This window comes from Aptenodytes forsteri, unplaced genomic scaffold (genome assembly GCF_000699145.1).
Source record: "Aptenodytes forsteri isolate BGI_AS27 unplaced genomic scaffold, ASM69914v1 Scaffold155, whole genome shotgun sequence".
Taxonomy (NCBI): Eukaryota; Metazoa; Chordata; class Aves; order Sphenisciformes; family Spheniscidae; genus Aptenodytes; species Aptenodytes forsteri.
The window spans coordinates 1,749,650-1,776,753 of record NW_008794446.1 but is presented as its reverse complement, the minus strand read 5'-3'; the positions used below and the strand labels follow the sequence as shown (position 1 = coordinate 1,776,753).

General features: G+C 37.3%; 1 protein-coding gene across 1 annotated transcript in view; it reads left to right on the top strand.

Annotated features, from left to right (window-relative positions):
* FREM2 (FRAS1 related extracellular matrix protein 2) overlaps window positions 1–27,104 on the top strand; it is a gene marked incomplete at its 5' end in the record, with an annotated part of 140,994 nt that overhangs the window by 66,180 nt on the left and 47,710 nt on the right. Inside the window, 4 exons of the mRNA XM_019474842.1 lie at window positions 11,556–11,702; window positions 13,987–14,217; window positions 17,035–17,160; window positions 18,072–18,323. Coding sequence (XP_019330387.1) covers window positions 11,556–11,702; window positions 13,987–14,217; window positions 17,035–17,160; window positions 18,072–18,323 — 756 coding nt within the window. The remainder of the gene's footprint in view (window positions 1–11,555; window positions 11,703–13,986; window positions 14,218–17,034; window positions 17,161–18,071; window positions 18,324–27,104) is intronic.

The following is a 27,104-nucleotide window of genomic DNA, read 5'->3' as shown; positions in this document are numbered from 1 at the left end:
TTTGTCTGATTAGGTTTTAAATGGCAGTAGTTTTCCTACAGGCTAATATGTGTGTAGCACTGCTTTAAAGGTATAAACCAGAAGAAAGTCCCATATGAGACAGTAACTAAGCAAATGGAGCTAAACCCGTTATTCTGTGAGACAAGGAAATGAACCTTGCTTCAATTCAGCTGGAGTCTGTTTTTTGGGAGCAGTTGTCTGGTGCCACAAAACAAATTAGTAAGCAGAGACCTGAAGACTATTAAGTTTGTTTTAAGAATGTGTTGCCAGAGATCTAATAAATTTACTTACTGCTGCAGGCCATGCATGCATGAAGCCTTACTAATCCAGGTGGTGTTTTTTTTCCTTCAGAGGGAGGTGCAGGGTGTGGTTCCTTAGGAAAAAAGGTATTCTGCTTTAGGTAAAATGGGCATTGTTTAATGATAGACATGACAGCTTGAGTGTTATGTTTGGGTTTTCTCTCACGAGGAAGTTTAAATCATTTTTCTGATGCTAGGTTAGTTTGTGACTACACAAAGTGCTAATTAGTTTAACAACAACACGGAAATAACTTTATAATAATAAAATAATTCTTCTAAACCAAATAGATTTTTTGTTGTTATTTTTAAATATTCCAAAGATTACTTTTAAAGTGTTTGAATTTACCAGTTTACCATATTACAGTTCAGGACTAGTCGTATCTTTGAGTTTTCTCAGGACTCTCCTTTGTGCACGCATGAAAATCACGTCATTGGACTTTAGTTAGCCATCTAGACTGGTGTGTTGAACACTCTCCCTTTGTATTCAATGGAGTGGGCCAAATCTTTCAGAGGGTAATCCAGCTGTTCATATCAGATGTACCTGCAGTTCCTGAAGATGCAGTTCTTTCCATTCATTGTGCCTAGACAGCTAGCTTAAATTAAACATCTTTGACATCATAAAATTAGATTATATGAATCCTACCCTTAAGTGGCAGGTGTCTTGTCTTCACCTTCTGTGGAACAGGAGCCCGTTGATTATGTTCCTGTGCACTGGGACCTGAGCAAAAACATACTGTGTTTTGCCAGTAGTGGTTATTCACTGGAACTATTAAATTTGGCTGCTCTGAATTTTTTTCTGCTGATAAGCAGTGGTCATTGTTTATCCAATACGCAATAACATAAAGCATCACTTCAAAATAAGGACTTATCTCTACAATAAGAACAAAGACTTCTGAGAACAAAGTGCTGCTAATAGAACAGTCTACAGACAGCCCTACCTTATGGTACCCTCACTTTTCTGGGTCTAGTGGGACATTATGTTCAGTAGCTGTCAACTGTCCCCTTTCAAATGCTTCCTCTCCTTTCCATCCCCTTGGTTTTGGTTTTGTCCTGCTTCTCTTGAATCTGTTTATATGCCTTAGTTCTCCAGAAGGGAGGGTAAGCTCCCAAACATTTTACTCTCTCCCTTGTCCTTTACTACTTTCAAATAAAGGCTATCACCAGTGATTGCTACCTACTGATTAGTTTAAAATAATCCCTGATAAGTGCCTAGCAAATAAGGCAATACCAACCAAGAGACAGGTGGCACACTTTTTTTTTTCTTTTTTTTTTTCCCTGTTCATCACCTTAGAAACAGTGACAGGGCAAAATAAAGTCTTTCTTCTGCTTTGTTACCTGTCACCTCGTAAATTCAGTATAACACCAACTTTTGCATGTGCCTGCTGCACAGGAGTTTCTTAGAGGTCAGCCTTCCAAACAGCAGTCTGTTGGTGACTGCTTGTCCTCAAATACTGGCCAAAATCAGGTGCATTCAGCGTAGCTTCAGGTTATTATTTGTTGTGTATCCTGATCTTTTAACATGCTTGCTTTCATCATTTTTAGATGTCTTTTTTTTTTTTCCCCCCCAATTAGTGCATGCAGGCTGAGAGGGTGGGGTCCGATTAGGAATTGTTTTGAGCAGATTCTGTGATGAATGCCTTGCTCCTGTTGACATTCAGTGAGACAAAGTATTTCTGGAAAGAAAACATTGTCAGTTGTGATTTGTAATGAGAACAGGCCTGTATTAGTTAGAAAATATACTTTCTATGGAACTGATACTTGTGGCACTTCAATTTCCAAAGAAATCTTTCCATATAAACTGTATGATGATCCAATGTATCAATGGGATTTAGATCGGATCTTTTGGTCATTGTCATCACTGTAACCTGTCTGGCTGCACTGTGAATGTTGCAAGGTTTTAAAGTGTTGTAATATGTTATTGTTGGTATGTACGTAGAACAAGTATTATATATTCATTCTTTTGTGAATATATTAATATAGAAATATGTGTGTTTAAAATAATAATATATATGTTTTTGTATCTAATGAACTGTCATTATTTTACTTTTAGCCTACCCTTAATTTCATTTAAACTCCTTGCTCTCTTAGAGGAAAACATAGGCTGCATCTGACATATTTTAAGTGCCTACTTTAAAATGAGATTAATCAAATTCTAGAGTGTGATTGTCAGGAGAAAGTATTAGCTAAAGTGATTCTGTGAATCCTATTCTATATATGTTCTCCACCAATATATACTGAACAGTTGCTGAGTCTTTGAGCAGAGCAATAAGATATTGTCTTATCCTGTGAAAATGTTTTGAGATATTTTATTTTGAATCAGGACAAAAAGTCAAAATTCTTGTAAAGTTTTGCAGAATAATTGAGCGTAGGCTTTTCAATTTGAAAAAAATTGAAATGTACAGTTCAGTATTTTTAGGTTTTGCATTAAAAATTAGTTTAAATTTGTTAAACTATTAATATGAGAAGTTATATATACCTAAAAGACTTAAGGCAGACTGTTTAAAAAGATGAAAATTCAACATTTATTCTCTGCCAATATTTTCAGTAAAGAGATTAATCAAAGCCAGTCCTTTTGTGAACAACTTTGATTTTGATGGATTGGTATTTTGAGGGAGAAGAGGAATAATATGAATATTTTTTGCCCAGTTGTACTTTGTTCAGTCCTGCTAAGAACTTTTCGGGTATCTCAATGTCCTTCTCTTCGGTTACAGACAATGATTCAGGAGCACATATGGGTATGTGCTTAAGCATTTCAATTAGTAGCACTTCAGTAGTACCCTGAATCCATGAAATTATTTACATACTCACCATTGGAACTGTAGAAGTGGGAAGCATTCAGCTCCTGCAGAGCTAGTCCCTTGCTTACAGCACAGAATCCCAAACCAGCAAATGAATCTTTTGGATTCCCTTGAAATCAGTTGCAAAACTAACCACTTAACACTATAAAGGCTTTCAAACACACACAGTGCTCCAGCATCTTTTTTTGGTAATTCAAACTGGGTTTCTCTTTATCTGCTTTGCTCTTTTCTTTGAAAGCTCGTGGCCTTTTGCTGCAGCCAGTAGAGTGAAGGTGTCCTGGCTCTTGGTGAACTAATTTGTACGGAGCTGATTTAAACTGAAATTAATTTAAAGCTATGAAATGCAGTGGCTGAAGAGCCAGTGCATGTTTGCTTCCACAGGTTCTGTAAATGAAAATCTGGTTAATCACTTAATCAGAATCTGGTTCATCTCCTGCAGAAGAACTAGGCATAGATTTGAATTGGGAATTCCTTAAATTAACCCAGCATGAATCTCCAGACTGTGCTTGGAGACATCCTTAGTTACGCTTAGTTGACTTGTACTAGGACCAAAATTTAATATGCACTAGCTAGCCTTTACATTCACGTCTCTTCTCTCACTTCCCCTTCTCTTTTTGTAACAAAGCAACTATACAGTATTCTTCAGATATTTTTTCTGCTACATTACTTCAAGCATTTGCTTAGTCTGAGCCCTGGCAAATGTGGCCATTCCAACTTGTTTCTTGGGGGTAGACATAAAACAGAAGCAAAAAAAGAGTTACAGAAACTACTGAAAGACGGAAACTGTCTGCAGTTCATTGGATACCAGCAATTACACTCCAGGCAAGCCAAGTCCATAGTGCTGGGAAGCGTGTGTTTTCTCATGAAAAGAAAGTCAGACAAAGCATTGTTTTAGTCTCTAATCACTAGGGGCTAGTTTAGGGGGTTGGTTTTGGTTGCTCTGCAAATATATTGAGTTACAGTGGCAGAGAGAGTGCAGAAGGGTGCAGAGTTCAGCAAGTTATTTTAGTGATTGGAGTCCGTTATAGTACATTTGAAAAAGACTTATAAAGGTGAAGCATTTTAATGGGTTTCTAATTGGATAAAATTATTAGGGTAGCTTATGCATTGTTGAAGTCCATTCAAAACATTCTAATGGCATATTTTATGTGCTGGGTTTACTGATGCATTTCACTTCTGCAAATAGTTTTTCTATATGAAATTAAGGCAGTTTTACAGGATATGCCTTTTCTGATGATCTTTCATAGCAGAGGGAATAGCATATGATGTGCTGCCCCAATGCACTCAATAAAGCACATTTATTATCTATTTTATATGTGGGGGGGTTAATAGTTTGGCAGACAAGATTTACTTGAGACCTTTGCTTTTTTAACTAGGCAACTAACTTTTAGCTAGAATGTACTGGGACCATGACACAGAATAGCAAATCAGAGTTGTTGAAACTATGTGTCTTGAGCTGAACATACAGTTGGCCTGGGCCCATCGATCCAGCCTGTCCAGGTCCCTCTGCAGAGCCTTCCTACCCTCGAGCAGATCAACACTCCCGCCCAGCTTGGTGTCATCTGCAAACTTACTGAGGGTGCACTCAATCCCCTCATCCAGATCATCAATAAAGATATTAAACAAGACCGGCCCCAGTACTGAGCCCTGGGGAACACCGCTCGTGACCAGCCGCCAACTGGATTGAACTCCATTCACCACAACTCTCTGGGCCCGGCCGTCCAGCCAGTTTTTGACCCAGCGCAGAGTCCACCTGTCTAAGCCGTGAGCCGCCAGCTTCTCTAGGAGAATGCTGTGGGAGACAGTGTCAAAGGCCTTGCTGAAGTCCAGGTAGACCACATCCACAGCCTTTCCCTCATCCACTAGGCGGGTCACCTGGTCATAGAAGGAGATCAGGTTTACTTGAGACCTTTGCTTTTTTAACTAGGCAACTAACTTTTAGCTAGAATGTACTGGGACCATGACACAGAATAGCAAATCAGAGTTGTTGAAACTATGTGTCTTGAGCTGAACATATAATATCTTCTTCTCTGTATTTATTCTGACTAGCAGAATCACCTGAGATTATATGTTCCTTCTCTAGTCTGGCAAAAAACATGTTCATACAAACCACGACTAATGACTAACAAATAGTGTGGGGATCAAAAAACTTGGGAAGTGCTGAAGTTGGAGACAGGGAGCTCCATGGCTAAATGGGGAATCATGATGTTTGGGATAAAGATTTCTGCATTTCACATCAGATTTAACTTCTAATAAAACTGTTGAGGTAACTTTATCCTGGTATATATTAACCAAGGTGGCTTGGCACAGAAGGAGGCTAATCAGAGGATGAAAAACTGGAACAGTTGTCTAAAGATGGACAATCCTCTTTTCTTTCCTCTCTGTGTCTTTGTTTTCTCTGCAGGTTGAACTACCTCAATGATTCTATGATTCTATAAGTTCAGGAGTGGGTTTCCTTTTTCAGATGCTTCATCTACCTGCTGCAATGAGGAGATCCATAGGAAGGAGGATAGAGTAGTGCTGACTTCAGTAACCCTGTCTGAATGAGGCACCCAGTAGGGTCAAATATTTTGAACCAAAGAAGAAAGACTGCAGCTCTTGCAGACACACAAACAAATCAGCAAGCAGTAGCAGGACCTGGAAAGAACTGAAGGGAGAGGGAGGAAACATATGATTTGTTAAGATGTCTTGCTGTGGTTCTAATTATACCATACAATGACCCCTGAACTATAGGTGTGGTTGTTAATATTTTGCAATTGCTCTGGTTCTCCTTATTAACCTCCTCTTGCAGTCTGTTTAGGAAGCCAGATAAGAAAAGAAAGGAGAAAAGACCAACAGTAAATTTTTTAAAGGAACTCTTCTTTCTTAGTGCTTTATTTACCTTTTTTTTTCCTCTATCTTTCTTGTGATTGATGTATGTTCTTTGCCCTGGAAGAATTTATAGGGATTTTTCCCCATTAAACAACCTCACCTAATGACTAAAGAAGGCAGATATGTTGCACCATAAAGCTCTATAAGTACCAGACAGCTGCATTTGTACAGACTTCTGTCTTGTGAATATGATGAGTCTGTGTAGCTACAGTTATACAGGTTAGGCATTCTTCAGCTGATTCACCTCTGACTGATTATGCCATGGATGCCATGTAGGGAAGCCAATATCTGTATCAAGATACATCAATTTCTATTGTGTCAATAAGTGAACACTGTGGTGTAGTTGTATGCTTTTGTTTATGAATTAGGGTTCTGGGGTAGCTCCTAGGGTCAGCAAAGCTACAATCAGACTTTCTTTATGGAATGCCCTTCAGGTTGCCGGTGCTCAGGAGACACAATTTAATGACAGAGTTATATTTTATACTGTCTTCACATAGCTCACTGATCTGTGGAGAGAACTGGAACTGATTCTTTCCTTCTCTGAGCTCTTTGCATCATGATAGAAAGTTCTGACAATCTAACCTGTATTTCTCAGGGAGGTTTTATATCTTTTTAAAGATATCTGAGCAGCATGGTTAGAAAGAGAAATGCTTAAATGGGAATATTCAGTTTATATTTTTCCCTTTAACCAGTTTACTGACCAAGTCCTCTTCCCCTTCCTCTTTTATTCATGTTGAGTAACTGAAACTGGAGTTTTCAGATTACTTGATCTTTCTAGGAATTTCTGGTTTGATGACCTATGGAAAAATAATATGTCACTGTTTTCTGACAGGTGACCAGTTTGCTGACAGGACTCCCTATAAAGACCGATTCTAGGTGACATCCATCTTTTGACTTGTCATATTCAAGCAAACCTTTTCATAGGGTAGTGTCCTCAGCAGCCTCAGTCAGTCATGAAGTCACAGTCATGAAGTCACTTTGTGACGCACCTTACTCTAGATCCTTAGCTTTAGCTCCTTACAAAGTTTTTGACTGTGTCTCACAACTCTTGCCATCTCATTTCTTGTGAATGTCTCAGTGCACCACGTCCTGTCTAGCGTCTTCTGATTTAGCACTTCTGCACTCTGATCACTGGCAAACTTCAAGAAACAGGTTTTCATGCATCACTATTGCAATGTCTTGCCAGCCACATCTCGTTGATATATAAGCAAAGTTACTTTGGATTTACTTCGTTGTAACACAGCCCTCCTCCCTTTTGTTTAGTTTTAAAAGCAGTCTAGTAATGGCTTCCCTCTCCAAACTTCTGATGTATTTGTATTACAAGCACTTGTCTGGGAGAGGAACAAAAGCAAAACTGTCATTGAGGTATAGTACCTTAATTATTTGCCTAGCAGCTAAATGTTTGATTATGCCCAAGGGAAGTACTAGTGAGCAATGCAAAATTCATTTGCCTATAGAAATATTACTGTAGAGCAGATAATTAATTTCATAGGGAACCAAATTAAGATGGCATGTGCAATTTTATTTCTGATGTTTTATAATTTCTGAAAGCTATACTCTTAATATTCTTTACAGACCTTATGTTTGCATGGTGCTTGGCTCTACTACGTTATAGAAAAAGCCCAGTTTCATCTAGTTCAGGCATGGTGGAATTCATCTTACCCATCATTAGATGACTATAATAAAAATGTCTACAACGTAGCTCGTCATGACAGGCATCTTTAACAGCTGCTGAGGAAAAATGCACGTATTTCTGTGTATCTTGAGGCACAGCTAATCTCACCCAAAAATAGATGTCTGAAATAAGTCATAGCCTTACAAAGTGCCTCTTTCCCAGTTTTGGCTATAAAGACAGTTTAGGATTTCTAACCCAACGATAAATACCTGAAATTAGATAAGATGTATCATATGCTTCCTGCTCTATTGTGTCAGAAGTCTGTTATAATAATAACATGAATAATAACAATAACAACAACAACAACAACATTGGGTTTATTTTTTGGGGACATTGGACTGTGAAATGGCTTGTATGATTTTGAAAATATGTCTTCTGAACACAAAAAGCACAAAGTGAAGAAAGCAAGATCTAAAATATCTCTATTCTTTTCTTAAAATTCTAAATCTGATGGTTTTAGTACTGCACATTCTAAAAGGTGAAAAATATATATTTCAGGGGCAGAAGTAGGCCTGTAGAAATGGAGGCTTGCTGGAAGCCCCTAGAAATAATACTTTTTGGGTTTTGGGGTTTTTTTATTCTAAGAAAAAATAGAAACTGCTGAAAGCAAGAAATTGCTGGAATTAAGACAATATTAAATCTTTCATATTGCCTTTCTTGTGCTTTTTGCTTCCTAAATTTCATCCTTTCATTAGGTTTCTAACTCAGTATACTTCAACGTTTTCCATAGCTTCAATGACAGGAATGAACTGGTTGAGTAGTTGGCTACTGAATTTTTTCCATATGACTGTTCCTTTTTAACAGATGGGATTTTTTCTCTTGTATAGTAATTTTGATATGTTCAGTAATTATGTGCAAATATAGATTACATTTAAGGTTGAACTCTTTACGACACTAGAGATGAAACGTAAGAGACCTGTGTGTAAGTAAGCTGTAGATTGTGTACCTGTGTCCACAACATGTTTAAACCATTAGTTCTTTGGATAATAGAACAAATTATGCCGGATTTCCTATTGCTTTCCATCCCCTGGCTGGAATCTCTTCTGTCTAAAAAGATACAAACTCTGCTAGAAGCTTTTCCTTCAGCTGGGGGGTTTCCAATGTCTGACATTCTCATTTCTAGTAAGCTCCTGCAGAAGTATTTTTTCTCAGGAGTGATACTAATAGGTTCTCTCCCCTCTAATTGCCAGTAAATTTTCATTCCTTTTATATCTTAGAAACTTTTATCCCTCTGTCAAATTATGTTTAAATTGGGCAGTGTGTTCAAGGGTGGCACACAAATGGCTTTTCTCACTAGATTAAAGCACAAGACATATTCTGTTGCATTTGTCCCAAGAAACTAATGGGAAGACATAACATATGGCTAACCTAATGTAAGTGCTGGTATAGCTAACACTATAGTTACTGGTTTTCTTGTGGTGCTCATTACAGTTTTCGGTATGTGTGTTTGTAGCCTTCCCCTTTGTCAGTAACAATAGAGATGAAAAGAGCAGAAAGAAGCAGGGCAAGGAGTGCAGCGTGATACTACAGTAACTATTTCCCTCCTTTTGTTTATACAGTACCATTGCCTTTATGTGAGATTACACAAGTATGGCGGTTGTTTTTTTCTAGTAGACAGGTCAATAAGGAAATATAGAGGCTTATCTTTGAAGCAGAGTGGAAGCATATTGAAGGGCTGCCTAATTTTTCAAGGAATAGAATGGAAGAAACTGGAAGGGGAAAACCAACCTCCATTTGGCTCTTCCTCCAGCAGTTAAGCGATGAGTGAACTTGAGATACTTCGATATGTTTCTCTGCTGTTCAGTGGAATTACTTTATTCACTGGCTTGTGTGCAGAAGTGTTAATTTCTAAAGGGAATTCCTTGCACATTTCAGACAGTCATTACCTGAGCAAACCTTGTTCTGTAGCACCTTGTGGGAAGGAAATCAGACGACAGCCTCTCACACAAGCCAGCGTTCCCAGAAGACAGTTGCTGGGTGAGCATCTGCCTTCAGTGAGCTGAACAGGTTATTTTATTCTTGCTGTGGAAATTAGAGGATTCTCCTGAGTAGTAACAAACACATCCAATAGGATTATATGCAGAACTTGATTGGTCATGCCCTTTTATCTGTGGCATCCAGAATCCCTACACTGACAAGAAATGCCTTTTTACTGTGGAAAATCAGTGAACAGATGGAGGTAAACTGTACATGAGAAAGTAAAGCTATGCTATATTTTATCAGAAATGTGTTAATCTAATTTGAGATATTCAGTCTGTTGTACAAATACTTGATTTATAGTCAGTGAAATGGGTGCTAGCTCTTTTCAGCTATTACCTTTCCAACTGAAAAAAAAGTAGCATTTTTAACTGGACCTTAGAGTGCCATCTGTTTGCATTTGTTGTTTCTGGATTGCTTTTTTAGACTAAGAAAAACTCCATGAAGCCTGCCATTTCAATAAACAACTCCTGTTTTACAGTTGTACAAATCCCATTAATTGTAGACACAACAGCTTCATTTCTGCTGGGAACGAGAGATTAGGCTGAGACATGCTCAGATTTTAGGCTGGTGCTTAGTGTTTTGCAACTGGAGTTAAATGATTTCCATATCATCCCCTCCAAAACTTTGAGGGATACTTCCTGTATTCCTGCATTGCTTTGGCTTCAAAAAAGGAGCCTACTTCTGTTGATAAATATATGAGCATTTTTGTTTGAGGAGGACTGTGAAGGTTCTTCCAATTATTGGAAGAGGAAATACAGTCTTCAACTTAAGGACAATGCCATCAACAGCTGCCAGCCAGAGATACTGACTTGGTCCATGTTAGCCATTCAGTTTCCCTAGCTGTGTGTACAGCTTGCTGTCCTGTGCTTTCAATTCCCAGTGTTTGAGTACACAGAAAACGTCCATGTTCAGTGAGACTGTAGGGAAGCTGTTGTGCTACTGCCACAGTAGAGGCCTTGGAAAGGATCCCTGGAGTCTGCTTTCTTCACCAGGAGCATGTTGCTACAGTTGTGCCTGTGTAAAAAGAGCTGTGAGGACATCTTTTGGTCTATTGAAAATTGACTCTCAAAACACATCTTAGCAGCTTACTCAGTTGGGGGCATTCATCATATGGTGGAGATAGGTCATTGCAAAATAGTTTAAGAGAATTCCAATATGCATTTGTATCTCTCTAAATCTTCTTAGGTGACATAGGCAATCATACTTAACCCAACAGTTACAAGTATGTAAGCTTAGGAGAGCATCAGCATAGCTATAAACTATGGCGTATATCAGGGATACTTAATCTTGCTGAAACCATTTCCTAGGAAGATGTGACAGCTGTTCCTAAAATCATACAGTGCTGATGCATAAATTCTAAACCAATAAGAGCAGAAAATGTTAGATTTAGTGAACAAAATACTGAGTTTTAGAAGCAGGCTGCATGGGTAAATGCAGTCTAAAAGATGGTAGGTATCATCTCCAGTCTCTCAGGATATAAAGGGTCTTCCAGTGCTTGTGGCAGTCTGATCATATCGAGGAAGTTCTGCATGATGTCCTACATTGTGTGTCATTTGGAAGTACCAATACAGTTCTGCAGAAACTTGGATCATCCACAATTTTTGTAATTTCTAAAAAAGGCATCCCAAATATATTTTGATTAATTCTTGTTCTTTTTCCCTTAAAAAAGAAGAAAATTAGCATACTCTGGAATGAATGTGACTAGTTTGCATGCATCTAAGATAAAATTTATTCCTATATGTACCAAACGTATCATGGTTGAGTTCTTCACTTGTTATTTCTTAGTTTTAAATATTTAAAACCTTTGGATTGTAATGTCCAGCTAAGATACACGTCTTACCCAGGATACAGGTTACATTACCTCAAAAGACAAAGTAGTATTTAACAAAAAAGAAAAATGAATAAATATATCTTTATCATTTTGTTTTGCAGGAGGCAATAAGCTGAAGAATCAACATTTTCGCCTAAACTGGGCATGGATCTCCTTAGAAAAGGAGTATTATTTAGTAAATGAAGACTCCAAATATCTTGATGTTGTTCTTAAACGGAGAGGTTACCTGGGAGAAACGTCTTTTATAAGTAAGTTCAATTTTAACCTTATCAGTTGCTTCTATAAATCACTGGCCAGCTAGTTGATAAAATGCATCAATACAGCTATATCCTTTTACTGGTGTTTAATACTAAGCAAGCTAGATTCAAAGAAGTATGTTTATTTATTAAAGCAAATATCTTTTGTTATGCTAAGTATATGATTTCTTTAGTTATACGATGAAATTGTCACTTTTTTTTCTTCTGCAATTTTTGACTTAACAACCCAAGACCCAGTCCTTCTTTCTTTGATTTGATTGATACCACTGTTGTATTTGTTTCACAGAATACAGTTCCTGTCCAGATTTTATTTTTCCTGTAATGAGAAAATACAGTTGTAGCAATTGGAAAGACAACAATAAACATAGATCATTTTCCAGGAAGGCTATTGTGAGCTGGTCTGATAGCAGCTACGAGCATTAGGCTCATTTTCTTCAGTCAATGTTGGCAGTCAACTGAGGCTGATACAGGAGGTGTTGAAAGCTGTTTGCAGTGTCTGGGGAGTGAAAAGGTGAAAAAAGATTGTGTTATCACATTCTGCAACCTCACACCTGTCTCTAGCTTCTGGATCTGTTCCCATCTTCTTCCTAGTGATGCATTTGGACCGGGGAGCATTATCCTTGTACAGTTTCATGTTGAAACCTATGGTGAGCTTACACTGCTTAGAAAAGGCACTGAATTTAAAACTGGTTTTGCAGAGATATGTAAGCATTTACCTGGCATGGAACACAAGCTCATGCTTAGAAATCAGATTTCTGTTTAAGACTCTTTCTGAATAAGCATCTGAGTTTCAGGTATTGAGAGGTAGTTAGGACACCTATTTTGGCATGAAATTTAAGGGATATAGGCACTAACTAACTGGATCTAACTTAAAGGGCTCTGTTTTGAACAATGAACTTTGATAATATATTTCTTTTAAAGAAAGTAAAAGAATAGAAGATATGAATGAAATACAAAGTTAAGGATGTGTGGTTTAAATTAATTAGTGGTACTGATTAACAGATACTGATTTGACTTCTGATCCTTCAAAAAGAATGTTTACAAAATTTTCTACCTATGGATTCAAGTTCAGTTTCTGAATTGAGCTGACTCAAAATCCAGCAAAAGCAGTTTGAATAACTTGCCTCTGACTACACTAATCCTGCAAAATGGAATTACAGAGTTGGAAAGAACATAGAAGATACTGGTTAAGATGCTTACTGGCATTTCTGGTCCATGTGCAGTGCCAAAGGGGCTGAAGGGTTATAGCTTATGTAAAATACGGGCTATGACTTAGGAGGAGGCACAAGCAGGAAGCAAGAAAGGCAAGGTTTATAGGGAAAGGTGATATGTTTTAATACATTAAATGATACCGTTGGAAGAAACAGGCAGAGAATGGAGAAGTTTTAAGTTTTTTTCTGAAAACCTGAGAAAGACCTTTAAGATTTGAGTGGTAATGTGGGGTTCAAACAGAGGCCAAATGCATGAGTTGGAGATAGTTCTGAAGGACTGTCTAATTTCCATGAGGGCCTGTCAGACAGCCTTAAACTGGGAGGGAAGCGCTAATGAAAAGCCATTTTAGAGCAGCCTGGGTCCGAGGCTGTAAGGTCTGTGCTGTCTCGGTGGGATGAGCTGTATTAGATTTTATCCCATGGCTCTGCAGTTTCAACTTGACTTGAGTTTAATGATTGTCATTATGCAAACACTGAAGTAAGAGGATAATCATTTAAAAAAATGCTTATTGTAGTGGGAATGACCACAATGGTTCAGATTTTACATCTTCTTTCATCCTTATTTCCTATGTTTTACCCCTTCGTGTCTTTTTGTTTTCCTTAGCTTTCCCCTTGAAGGCTGAAATTTCCAGGTGTGTTTTTATTTTTTCTAAGAGAAATAAATATTTTTGAGGGTTGCAGGCAGCATGTTATTTAGATGTTCTGGAACAGAAGAGAACCCAAAATGTTAAAGGAGGGGAAAAAATCTGTTGGCCCTTTTGGGCATCCATAGTTGAATTACGGAGAAGTGGAAACTTGACTGTAACCTCAGAGAATGTAGAGTTTTTCTAGTAGTTAGTTTTGCTTTGGCTAATTCTGTCCAAACTGCCTTTCATAATGTTAATTGATGTGCCCACCTCTATGTGTGACACCAATATAAAATTGATCAAGAGTAACGGAGGTGGCTTGAACACTCTCAGGTTGTGAAAAGTATATTTTTCTAAAACTTCTTTTTTTAAAGATGACATAATGAGAGAAAAATAACAAGTGATGTTTTTAATGACCTGAATTTGTGATTTTGGCAGGTATTAGCACCAAAGATGGTACTGCCAAGAAAGATAAAGACTTCAGAGGAAAAGCCCAGAAGCAGGTGCAGTTTAATCCTGGTCAAACCTTAGCTACATGGCGAGTACGGATTTTGAGTGATGGAGAACATGAACAGTCTGAGTCCTTTCAAGTTGTTCTTTCTGAGCCTGTCATGGCAGTTCTGGAATTTCCTGATGTATCCATGGTGGAAATTATTGACCCAGGAGATGGTAAGAACCTTTCCAGAACTGTACTGCCAATATGTGCATATACCAAAAGATAAACTGGAGGGCAAATGCTATGAGTAACAGTGGATAGTAAAGCTTACCTTTCCTCAGAATGTTTCTGAAGACAGACTTGGGCATTGGGTAGCCGTTTGTCCTTTATCACTTTAAGTGATTCATGAGTATGTAACTAAGGTAGCACGTTTTGATGAAATACCTGCATTTTTCTTATGATGTATTATTTCTAGGTTTTTTGGTTTGTTTAGTTTTGTTTTCATTTTAGGTATAATAGGTTTTTGGTTCAATGTGTTTGCAAACAGAGTGTTATCTGCACAGGTGGCTGGAGGCTGACTTGATTTACTCTGCCATGATAATTCATGTGGGAGAGGATGGTACAGGAAAGTCCAGGCTGGTTGGTCCCAACAAGTTTGGGTCTTGGAGCAGACTAGTTGCATCAGTTAGGCCTTAATATCAAGCTGAGAAGCTCAGTAAGGGTAAGGTTTACTAGACCAAGTACAGCACAAGCTGTGTCAAGAACAAATAAAATTATGGTTAAATGTAAATAAGGAAAGAAGCTGATTTAAAAAAAAAAAAAAAGTAGAATGTGCTCTGGTTGCTTTGCTTTTCAGCTGCATCCAGACACTTGAACCCATGGGCCATGGTCACATAAAACTGTCCTTAAGGAATCTTTCAAGTATTGGATGACTGTAACAGCTTGTTTTATATAGTCTTCCCTAATTAACGTTTAAAGAGGACTGGGCAGGAAAACTGTCAGCAGTTTCTTAGTTCCTACTTACAAATGCAAGTTAAACCAGAGGTTATCTGACATCCATATTTAGTCACTGAGAAAAATAGTATGTAGTATGTATGAGACACAGAAATTACTTGAAAATGTGTTAAATCTCTCTCTTTTCTATGATCAGTGAGATAGCACAACTCAAGATAATCGTCTGAGTCTTCTTAATGCCAATGATAGTTTTTCTATTTCTTACATTAAGATAGAATTTTTACAGTCCCAGAGAATTTGTAGTAATTATACATAAAGTGAAGTTGCATAGGAGAAAATCAAATGCACAACTGCAAATCAAGGAATAGCTACAGGAAAAATATAGGGAGAACTTTGAGGGGAAGGACTGGGTTTCCTAATAATCTTTTAAAGTGTAGGGTATAACAAGTTCAGATGCTAACTGAATAGGAACCATCAAAAGTTTTATTCTGCTTCCAGTGAAAATGATTTTAAAATTCATTGATTTGAATGGCGTAGTCATAGCACCAAAACAGTGAGCTTGTTTGGAAAGCTGTACCAGGCCCTTGGTGTATGGGACATTAGTTAATGTTTTATTCCAAAAAGAGATTGCATAAGGATGTGTTTCCTTACACGAGCTGAGATGTGTAGATCATTCTCCTCTGAGCTTTTACATTGTTCATAAGGTCTGTTAAACTTCTACAGTGTCATTTTACTCCTAGTTGGATAATTATGAGAGAGACAGGAAACACAACAAATTAGATTCCTGCATTTTTTTTTGAAGGATAGAGTTTTTCGTTTTGTCAACTTAATTCTGAAGGGAGAAATAAAAGGAACAAATTGGAGTTTTTTAGTGTTACATTTTGTTTTACTTTAAAACAAAAGGGTAGGGTTTTGGTGTTCTTCACATTGAATTTTTGACTTGCTGGAATAGTGAAAGTGTCTAGATGTTATCAAACCTGTATTACAGCATTTTTAAGGCAGACTTTTGACCTTAAGTCATGCTAGTAGTATTTTCCAGTTGGAGAAATAAAACCTGGAACATGTTTTCAAAGAAGTCACATGACAATTTTCAGAACATTGTTTGCCAAAGTACTCTGAAATAATGAAAAGATTTGCTTTGTGCAGTCAGCTGATACCACTTGATTTGATATTATACAGAATTATATTCTGTTTGGGTTCCAGTCATATTAATGAAACTGTAAAGGTGCTTTATAAGTATATGCATATAAGTATATGCTATATAGGTATATGTTCTTGAGTTTTTGAGAGAACAAGAACAAAATTTATCCTGAATCCCACTAACAGCATAAAACTCAGCAATCTGTTTATATGAGTATAAAATAATGAAGGAGTTTAAAATGAATTTTAGTGTTTTTTTCCCTGAAAAACAGAGCTGACATTCTTTGGTCCAACACATTTTAGGGTGAGATTGCTCTCCAGACTTCACTGACTCCATTGGCTAGGTCTCCTTTGAGTAAAACAGGAGTGTAGACATGTAGCCAACTCAAATCGAGCGTCCAAGTCAGATAGCAAGATCTCCGTCTTGCATCCTCAATGCCAAATGATTTTCATGGTTATCTTGATGCAGTAAGTTAAAGAATGGCCTTGCAGAACCACTGCCTGTGTGTGAGTTATGCTATTGATACTTCTGTGCTTAAGAGTTAATAATGAATTACCATGGAAATAATAAAAATAGACCTTGTCCAAGTTATGCTATTGATACTTCTGTGCTTAAGAGTTAATAATGAATTACCATGGAAATAATAAAAATATAGACCTTGTGAAAAAATTCCCCAAACACTGTCTTGCACTATTAACCCTAGATAAGTGAATTAGTCACATTAGGGACTACTTAGTAAGGACTTGTGAATTCAGACCTAATGATCTGATCTTCTTTTCCATTTCTGAAAGACTAAGAAACTCACCCTCCAAGTTTTTCTTAAAATGTAGTGCCATTGCTGATACATACGAGTTATTTGTTGCACTTTAGAATATGCTAAAATCCTCCTAGCTATTTTACAGGTGACTTTATGAGGCCATAAATCTACATAAACAAATGTGTCTGTTCTTTGCAGAATCAACTGTCTTTTTTCCTCAGTCCACCTATACTATTGAAGAAGATATTGGTGAATTATTTATTCCAGTCAGAAGAAGTGGAGATGTGAGCCAGGAACTGATGATTATCTGCTACACACAACAAGGTAACAGAATCTACTATGGAAAAAAAAAGGCAAAAATGGAAAAGAGACAGAAAAGCAAAAAGAATTGTTCCATCTATTACGTAACAAAATTGTTTGTAACTCTTACTTTTTCATCTAAATATCTTCGGTCTCAACTGGAAATGTATTCATCTTTGCAATCTGTCTTAGAGTATTATTGAATACAACTGAAAAATTACCATGTTCCAAATTTCTGCCATTTGTTAGGAGGTGAAGAGGATCTGTGTTCTTTATCTTTTTGCAAGATTTTTATATGCAGCCCCATATATCTGAAACTGATAAGAACTGAAAGCACTGCAGTGATTGCCCAGGATATCCTTTACTTTTTTCTATGTTGAAAAAATTCGTATGAAATAATATTGCTTAATTGCCATGCTTCTCCTTCCTCTATCTTTCAATCTCCTATGAATTGTATCCACACAGAGCATGAGGTCTCTACACCTGTGCTTTTATTATTATTTTTCATCTGGAGGGATGAAGCAACATTTTTGGTGAGGTGATCTGGAATCAAAATAATTTGTTTTCATCAAATTCTATCTGTTATAGTTAATTTCTGGTCCATCGATATCTTCAGTGGGTAAAATATACTAAGGGAGTTAACTGGTAATCCTCACAGGGTCTCCTTTGTCAGTCTGTCTCTTGTGATAGACTACAATATTCCTTCTGATTGAAAAACTGCAAATGAATTTGAGGAGCCATGTGCTTGCATTGCATCATATATGGAAGTAGTTTGTCAAGGGACCTCAGAAATGTAGCCTGGTCAGAGGCTTCAGCCCATCTTATCACCTAAAAGTAAACAGAAATAAAAAGATAATAAAAATAAAATTCAGCCTCTGTGAGGGGATCATTATAACCATGGTAAATATAGTGACTGTTTTTCTTTTATGCCACAGGAACAGCATCTGGCACTGCCCCAACCTCTGTACTTTCTTACTCTGACTACATATCCAGGCCTGAGGATCACAACAGCATTCTACGTTTTGACAAAGATGAACGAGAAAAAATGTGTCGGATCGTCATCATAGATGATTCCTTGTATGAGGAGGCTGAGACCTTTGATGTTTTGCTGAGCATGCCGATGGGTGGAAGAATTGGTGCAGAATTCCCAAGCACTCGAATTACCATTGTACCAGACAAGGATGATGGTAAGACATCTTGTAATAAAGTAGTATTTCCAGTTCAGGACAGAAACTACAAATAGCATCACATTCAAATCAATCAGCATATATGCACTTCTTCCTGGTGGTTAAAACACATGCTGCTTCCATCTTGAGATTTGAAAATACTATTAGAAAGCTATGTGGGGTTTTTAAAGTATTTAGTATTGATATTTTATGGTTTGAGAAAATCACATGAGCAGTGTTTGGGGTGAGGAGATGCACCTTTCCATTCTATCGCAGTAACAGGTGTAATCCAAAATGTCACCCTGCGTGGGCACCCTTGTATGTGTGATTCTGAGGTTGCGTCCGCAAAGCCTTCAGCTCCATTGCATTATGCTCCAAAGGGCCGTATTAGAGGCCCTGATGGACCAGAAGCCATCTAGCTACTGCTAAGAGGCAAGCTATATTCCTTCTGATGTGATGCTGCATTTAAATTTCTGTCTAGAAGTGTCCATGTATGCTTCCTTTGTCTTTTTAATAAAGCAAATAATCAAAAGACAGTAATGTCGCTTTAGAAATCGCCTCAGTAAGGAAGTGCTGACAGAATGATGTCCTTTGCTCACGTGGTCAATAGCTTTGATATATTGCATTGAAAGGGACATTTCTGGTGGTGATTAGAGAGAGGTCTGTGACTAAGGAAGAGCAGAATCAGCACACTGTATCACCAACTGCTTTCGAAAATACATGTAAATATTATTGCAGCCTCAAGGTTCTCCCTCAGTGTCCCTAGCATTGGTGTGGCAACTTTCTTTCTAGGAGTGGTAGCAAAAAGGTTTCCTGGTAAAATTGCCCTCATTTATGCATGGAGATTGGAGGCTGACATCTCAACTGTAAATTCTGTGAAAGGAATACTGGAAAGCTACTTTAGTCCTCTCTATGAGACCATAAACCATCTATTGTGACACTGTCATATTTCCTAGAGGCTAATGTGAGGAATTACATAGTACAGTACTCTTTGAAAGTCTGATGCCAAGATTGTTGAGATCAGCACAGAGATTTCTCCCTAGTTAAGGATATAAAAGACAGCTCTTAAAGGCAGGAAGTTGACACGCATCTAATTGCATCATAAATACTCAGTCTGCCTGAAATTTCTCACGTGTAATCCTGTGACAGAGGTGACTGTTTTCTCTGTGGAGCATTTGGGTAATTATATAGTATTCATGAATACAACAGTTTGAAATACTACTACTTGTAAAGTAACAGATCGTATATCAAATGCAAGCTGAAATAGAAATATGTTTATCTGACTTTGCTATGATAGCAAATACAGGTTTGTTTGTGTAGGATTTTTACAACAATCTGATTTTTTGAATAATTTTGATGAATTCGTGAACTTTACCGTTTGTAGATAGCAGAGCATAAAATATTGGGAGAGTAGCTATAAAAAAATATATCCATGAAGAAGCTGATTACCCAGCTTTTGAAGGTGTTCTGACTGCTTAAAATGTATATGGAAAGTTTGGGATGGGGAGAATGTTTCTTCAAGAGATTATTTAAAACAGAGATGAGCTGAAATTAGGGCATCTAACTTCAGTGGGAACCTCAGTGCCTGGGAGGGAACACTTTTATACACTGTTTTTAGCATTTAAAATAAGGTATTGTCATTCATAGGCTTATACAGTCATTGTAACAGTAACCTAGAGTGACTTTGAATAAGAAATTATGAAAGTTAATCAATCACAACATAGTATAGAACTTAACAGTTTATGAAACTCCCACAAGATATTAGGTAAGTTAACAAATCTCCTTTAACACTGCCATTGGAAAACATGAGAAGTAATTTGGCTTGTATACCACGGTTCAGTTTTAAGTCTAATATTTCCTGCATTTATAAGCACCACTTGCTTCAATGCTACAAACTTTTAAACAGGAATTATTTAACAAATAATAATAATCTCATGGGATTTATTAAAAAAAGCTGGGGAAGTGTTTGGGACATTAGAGTAGAACATTTTAATTATGTAACAACTGAAACATCTACACTTGTTAGTAAGAGTAAACAATATTTTGGATATTGAAAGGTAAGGGGGCTTTGAAGGATAGGTTTGGATCATTTTTTCCAAGCATTCACTTGTCTTTTTGCACCCAGAATGTTGCATATGTCATATTTGAAATAGTGTGACAGAACTCCTTTTTTGCTTTCTGTTACAGTGAAAGTATTCCCACAAAAAATTCCAGAGCGTTCAAAAACTTACTGACAATTCACTTGCCAGTAAAGTTTTCTACCCCATGCTTTTAGTTTGCACAAAAACATAATGCATGGTAACAGAAAAGTCTATATGATTTGTTTCATCTGAGATCTGTTGTGCTGCCTGTTCTATAAAAAGCAGAGTACAGACTACAGAGTAGATAAATTATAAGTTATACCTTACATATTTATTTATTTATTCACACACACATATAAATATATGCTTATTTCGGATTGTGTATATACACATATGTTTATGTAACGTGTGAGAAATTTAACACCCTGGTAGTCACGATGGAAATAAATTCTGCGTAAATAAGTAGGGGATTTTAAGCAGCATTGGTTATTATTATTTGCAGTGCACAAAATTAATTTTAGTAAGTTAAAACAGTATGCTATGTGAAGTAAAAAGCATTTTCTTTAGCTTTTAACAATAAAATTTAATTCAGAAAATGCCTAAGATAGAGATGGATAAAAGCTTTAGCACATATATAATAGCCTATAAGCTATAGTAATGTTATCATACTAAATTCTGGAGTCCACTTTAGGCTCTTTACTTCACATCTACTGATATATTTTTCTCATTGTTTGTTTAAGTTCATCTTCACTTAACAATTTTTTTTGGACGAATGTCACAGCATGTCATTAAGTTGTGATTTCTCCAGGTACTGTGACTGGATTAACGTTACGCATTGACTTCTTCAGGTCAAAAGATACAAACAGCAAAGGTCAAAGTTTAGTAATACTACATGAGATCTTTCCTATGGAAGTCAAGTCGGCACTAGCAACATTACCTTATCTCCTCTGGCATTCAATGCAAGTTAATTATGAAACATTCACCTTCAGTACTTATCATTGAAGTCTTTTCTTCTTCTTTTATTTCTAGAGAAGGCCCTTAGGGTCTAACTAAAATAGCTGAGTTGCTATGAAGTCATGACAATAAACAAAAAGTAAAAGAGGTGTGCTCAACTTTCTAGTGAACCAGAGTATATTCAAGAAATTCCTGGCAACTGAACGCTTTAATTGGGGATTATACAGTTGTGCTGTGCTGCCAAAGCAAAATCTGAAAAAAAATCATAGTATGTAGAACACGCACAGGTATGTTTATATATTGTGAAAGCTGATTTTAAAATCGGTGCCGCTGCTGGGACATTTCTTAATTTGGAAGGGACTTTTCCTGATAGGTCCTGAAGTTGGAGGCAGATAGAAAAGAAGAAAAGGATTAAGTTAATGAAATACACAGCGAAGTAAGTTGTGCATGGAGATCTTGGACTCAAAGTTAACGTGTCACTACAGTTTAAGCACTAAAAAATAAACACATGGATCTGTTTGAGTCAGAGGTGATAGCTACTAACCATAAACCACGGGAAGAAAAGCATTCAGGGGAAAGACCTATGCAAATCATCCACTTTTAGGGTAGCAGTAATCTCACTTGACATTAGCCATCTATACATTTAGACATCTCATTCAAGCAGACTATGCCAGGATCCTTCTATAATTAATGAAGAGAGACATGTGCTCCCAGGAACCATCACATCATAGAGAAGTATCTAAACTGTTAAGATCAATCACCAATATGCCATTCAACCCAAAGTCATAAGCACTACCGGGCATGAAGGAAGGAATTCTTTTCTAATTTTGTGTTAAAACAGCTCCTACTATAAAATGCTATTAAACAACAAAGAGAGACATAGCTAGTCCTGCTTCATAAAATACTTACGATTTCTAAAGAAAAATCTAAAAGAATCTAGTTGAAATCTAAAGAAATGAATGCTGAAGTGTTTCAATAGGTATTTAGATGTTCAAGACAAAATCCAAAAACAAACAAAAAACCTCAACCATTTTCCATACAAATGTGAACTTGTGTTACTAAATCTAGCCAAAATTGATGGGCTGAATTACTTGTCTTCATGCATCTCAAGGAACTAAAGAAAAATCTAAAAGAATCTAGTTGAAATCTAAAGAAATGAATGCTGAAGTGTTTCAATAGGTATTTAGATGTTCAAGACAAAATCCAAAAACAAACAAAAAACCTCAACCATTTTCCATACAAATGTGAACTTGTGTTACTAAATCTAGCCAAAATTGATGGGCTGAACTACTTGTCTTCATGCATCTCAAGGATTTGGGGGATGAACAGAAATCCCTGAAGAATTTGAGGTCAGTTTATTGGCTCAGGACATACCTATCCTGCATGGAGAGCACAGAGTTCAGCATAAAGCTCATTCAGAGGAGGCACTTTACATAATAGATCAATACTATGCATCTAGGAAAAAGAAGATAAGGTTGCTGTGCACTTTTCATTTCCCTTGGAGAGAGGAGTCCTGGAGTTTAGCCTCAGATCCTGAAAACACTCAGACCCCAGTTTTCCATGGAAATGCCTTAATCCCCAGGCACTTAGCAACTAAGCAAGATCAGCCTGGAAGTGCTCTCTGTTTTTCCAACTGAAACTGTGACTCTGAAATCATATCACATATACAGAGAAAAAATGAGATCAAACTCTTTTGTTAGTATTCATCTGGGAATGAGGAGCCTGTAATTTGTTTCCAACACTAACATCGTTGCTGTGTTGTGTGCAACAAAATGCTTTAGTCCTTGCAACAAGGCTTGCAGTCAAAGCTCTGCTCTATCATAGTCAAATGTTTTGATTGCTGATTTGGACTCTTTTTTACTTACTCTGTTTTGTGTTGTAGGCAAATTTTAAACTCTTGGTTTGTAATCACATTTGGAAACCAGAAGAGAAGAGGTGTGATGAATGCAGAGCTGGAAGTTTGCAGCTAAGAGGAGAATGCTTACAATTATTTGTTTGCTTCAGGTTTTTTGTCAGTGGCTGTCTTCACATGTGATTTTAATTTCATGCTACTGTATTTAGTGTTGCCGTGAGAGCACACAGCCTTACAGCCAGGCTGACAAACAGTCATCTTGCCTTAGTGGAATTGTTGAAGCCTCATGCTGTTCACAGCAGGAAGTACATTAAATACATTTGTTCCACTTCATTCACATTAGATGGGCAAGCAGCCATTCAGACTTCTTGACATTTCTGTATCAAGGCTGGGAAAGCAAAGGACTCAGGTTTATGTCGGAAGTTTGCTTACCATTTTCTTTATACCTACTCAACAGAATCGATCACTCGTATCATCCACATGATAGTGCATAACACTATCTGGGAATATTTTACAGCTGAGTAAACTGGATGATGGTATGATCATGGTATGATAATGCAGAAAGCCAATGTTAGAGGTCAAACAGAACAGATTAATTCTTTAGTCTTCTGGAGATTTCTTTAAAACACTTGCTGTCACTCCCCCTACAGTTAATTAAACTTTGGGAAACCTTAGACCATGTTCTGGAAATCAGTAGCCACTAGCACTTGTCCAACTAGCTTGGAGTAGTAAAGTCCATATGGATGCTTTCTATCAGTAGCCTGAAAGAGACAGAAAGTCAGCACTGCAGTGCTACATTATAAATATATGCTTTGTGTTAAGTCTCCCAGTAGGCATACGGTATCAGCTAACTTTCTGTGTGTGTTCTCAGCCAAATTTCCAGCTGATGATAATTAAATATTCTATTAGTAACATAGTTTGTCAGAGGGACATCCTTATCTCACAAGGCTATCTGGAATCTCCTTATTTCCACTGGCCTCCAAAGCAGGCAATCAAATGTGTCTTCTTCTTTTCAACAATAGGTGTGCCATAACCTTAAACTGAATGGGTGGCTGGTTGATCTTGGTACTTAATATCTGCTAGTCTATTTGTCCAATTTTAGTTTCAACCTGAACACTATAGGCAGAGCATGCCCAGTGTTATATTGCAGACTGGAATCATGATTTGGCCAAGTATCCTTCACCATTCTCTGGAGATGACTAAAATAACAACTAGTTGTTCTTTTTTACTCTGTACGTCCATCTTTGACTACTTTCTCCCTTTTTTATTTTTACAGTGCCTGTGGGTCTGATGCCTCTGGCACTTCTGTGCAGCTTTTAACTTCTTTTGTCCTCTCATTAGGTAAAATCTCTATGTGACCCCTCCCCTTTCCCCAGTCTGTGGCAGGTGGCCAGACTGGCAACTAGTTAAGGGAAAAAGTTGAGGGCAGCCGGAAAAAAGGGAAACCCAGCCAATTTATGACACATGTTATACTCCCAGTTTTCTTTACTTATAGTTTCTTATTATCAACAGTTCAACAGAGTGAAAAATGTTCAATTTATGATGATAGCCTTAAAGATTTTGGAAAGGTCCTGTTTGCTGTCTATCACAGAAATAAATTAACGTCATATCTTACAGTAGGACATTCTGTAGAGGCAACCAGGCACATTTATGATTTGCTTTTCTAGCATTATCTGTTGCTGACAGTTTATTATATGTGTGTGTCTGCAGGTACACACTCAGACATTATATATATATGAACTACCGATGTTGGATTAATCTCATCTTCACTTAGCTGCTTAATAACTAGGTATATAGTCCAACCTTATGATCTAGGACCCTCTGATAGGTAAGAAGGACAGAGCATGACCTCCAGACAGTACTTTGTCACATCTATTTCAGACAGCTCCTTTACGATAGAGGACTCAGCTGGTGGAGTAGCGTATCTCCAAGCCTTCACTACTGCAGGTTCTTAAATGGTTAGCTTACATATGCAGTATTACATTTCAGTGTGAATTATAGTAGTATTTCTAGGAAAGTGTTGAAATATAGAAAACAGCTTTTGAGGTTTTTACTCAAAGCGCATAAAATCGTTGATAAGCAGAAGGTACGAAATTACATGAACTGTAGAAAATTGATACTTTGTTAAATCTAGAATGAGTTAAGCGAAATGGTGTTCTTACGTGTACTGATGTTGTACTGACCTATTGATCATTGTTTTATGACAGTTCACTCAAGAGTACATTGAACATCTTTCTCTCTCCTGTCTTCCTGTAGCATGTTGTATTTTTTATGGCTTTAGTCTTTGTACTGCAGATCTTATATTTATTATAGACTGTTTGAAAATTTAATGGATGCCTAGCAAACCAGTCTAAATTAATCATTTGTTCTTGGTTGCTTGCGATCATAGGGAGTGAATTTAGTGACCTAGTGAGTGCTTGGTGTGTTTAAGATTTAAGTTGTGTAAGACATCTTGGTGCATTCAGTTTTCCTAAAGTTTCTTCAGATCATCTTGCTTCCTCTGAAGCTCCTTAGACTGAGACTTTGCCATTTTGCTCATCAGTCTCTGAAGACCCAAAAGATACTGAACAACAGAGTAACCAGTGTACCCCATTGGGCTTTAATGACATTGATTCTCCTTTTGAATGTGTAAATCCTCAAAGGATTAACTCAGTTATCTCACATTACCATCTGTCAGGCAACTCTTTTCTCTTCCCTGCCACACGAATGGGGTCAGAAGTCCAAAAGAGAGAATACAAGAACTTTTAACATACAGCAGAGCATATTTTCTATCATTAGAGCTCTGCTTTTGTGATCTGATAAGTCTGGCTGTTGCTCTATTTTCACTTCTGTTCTGTCTTCTCTGCTGAGTCCCATCCTCAACATTAGCTCCTGTAAAGGGAGTGTGGAAGATCTCTTGCATATTTTTCTTCTCAGACTTCAGTGGGCTAAATGTATTCTCATTGTACATGGGCAGAAAAGCCTGTAAGAAATTGTTTCTGCCAGTTAAGCAAATTCAACATAAGTAGCACTGCGACTGAACAGTAAAAGTGCAAAAATCTAAAGTCAGAATTGGGGCAGTGTCTTTCTTAGCCTCTCTTGTGACATGGTCAAGATGTCACCAATCCAGAAAAATCTGTGCATACATATAGGCAGAAGAACAGATTTAATAACTATCCACAAGAATGGAGAGAATCATAATTTTCTTTAAAAAATGTGGTACAAGCTGTGCCAGAAATTATATACAAATACCAACAGCCACCTGTAAACAAAAGAATTTTACATTTCTTGGTTATGCTATTCCTCTTCTATGCACCATTTGTAGTAATGATAGTTATAATAATAGTGCCTCCCTTCTTCATTCATTCTTCAATGAAACCAAACACATTTGCTGCTTTGATAAGATTCAGATTTGTAATCCATTTGGTTAAAATGAATTTAACAGCCTCACCTCTGTGCCTGGTAAGATCATGGAACAAATCCTTCTGGAAGATATGTAGAAACATACAGAAGACAGGGAAGTGATTAGAGGCAGCCAACATGGCTTCACCAAGGGCAAATAGTGCCTCGCTAATCTAGTGGCCTTCTATGATGGAGTGACTGCATCAGTGGACAAAGGGAAGTGCTACAGATGTCATCTACCTAGACTTCTTCAAGGCCTTTGATACAGTCCCCCCCAACATTCTTACCTCTAAATTGGAGAGATATGGGTTTGATGGATGGACCATTAGATGGATAAGAAATTAGCTGGATGGCCGCATCCAAATAGTTACACTCAGTGTTTCAATGTCCAAACAGAAACCACTGAGTGGTGTTCCTCAAGGGTCCATACTGGGACCAATGCTATTTAATATCTTCATCAATGACGTAGTGGCATTTAGTGCACCCTCAGCAAGTTTGCAGATGACACCAAGCTGAGTGGTACAGTTGACACGC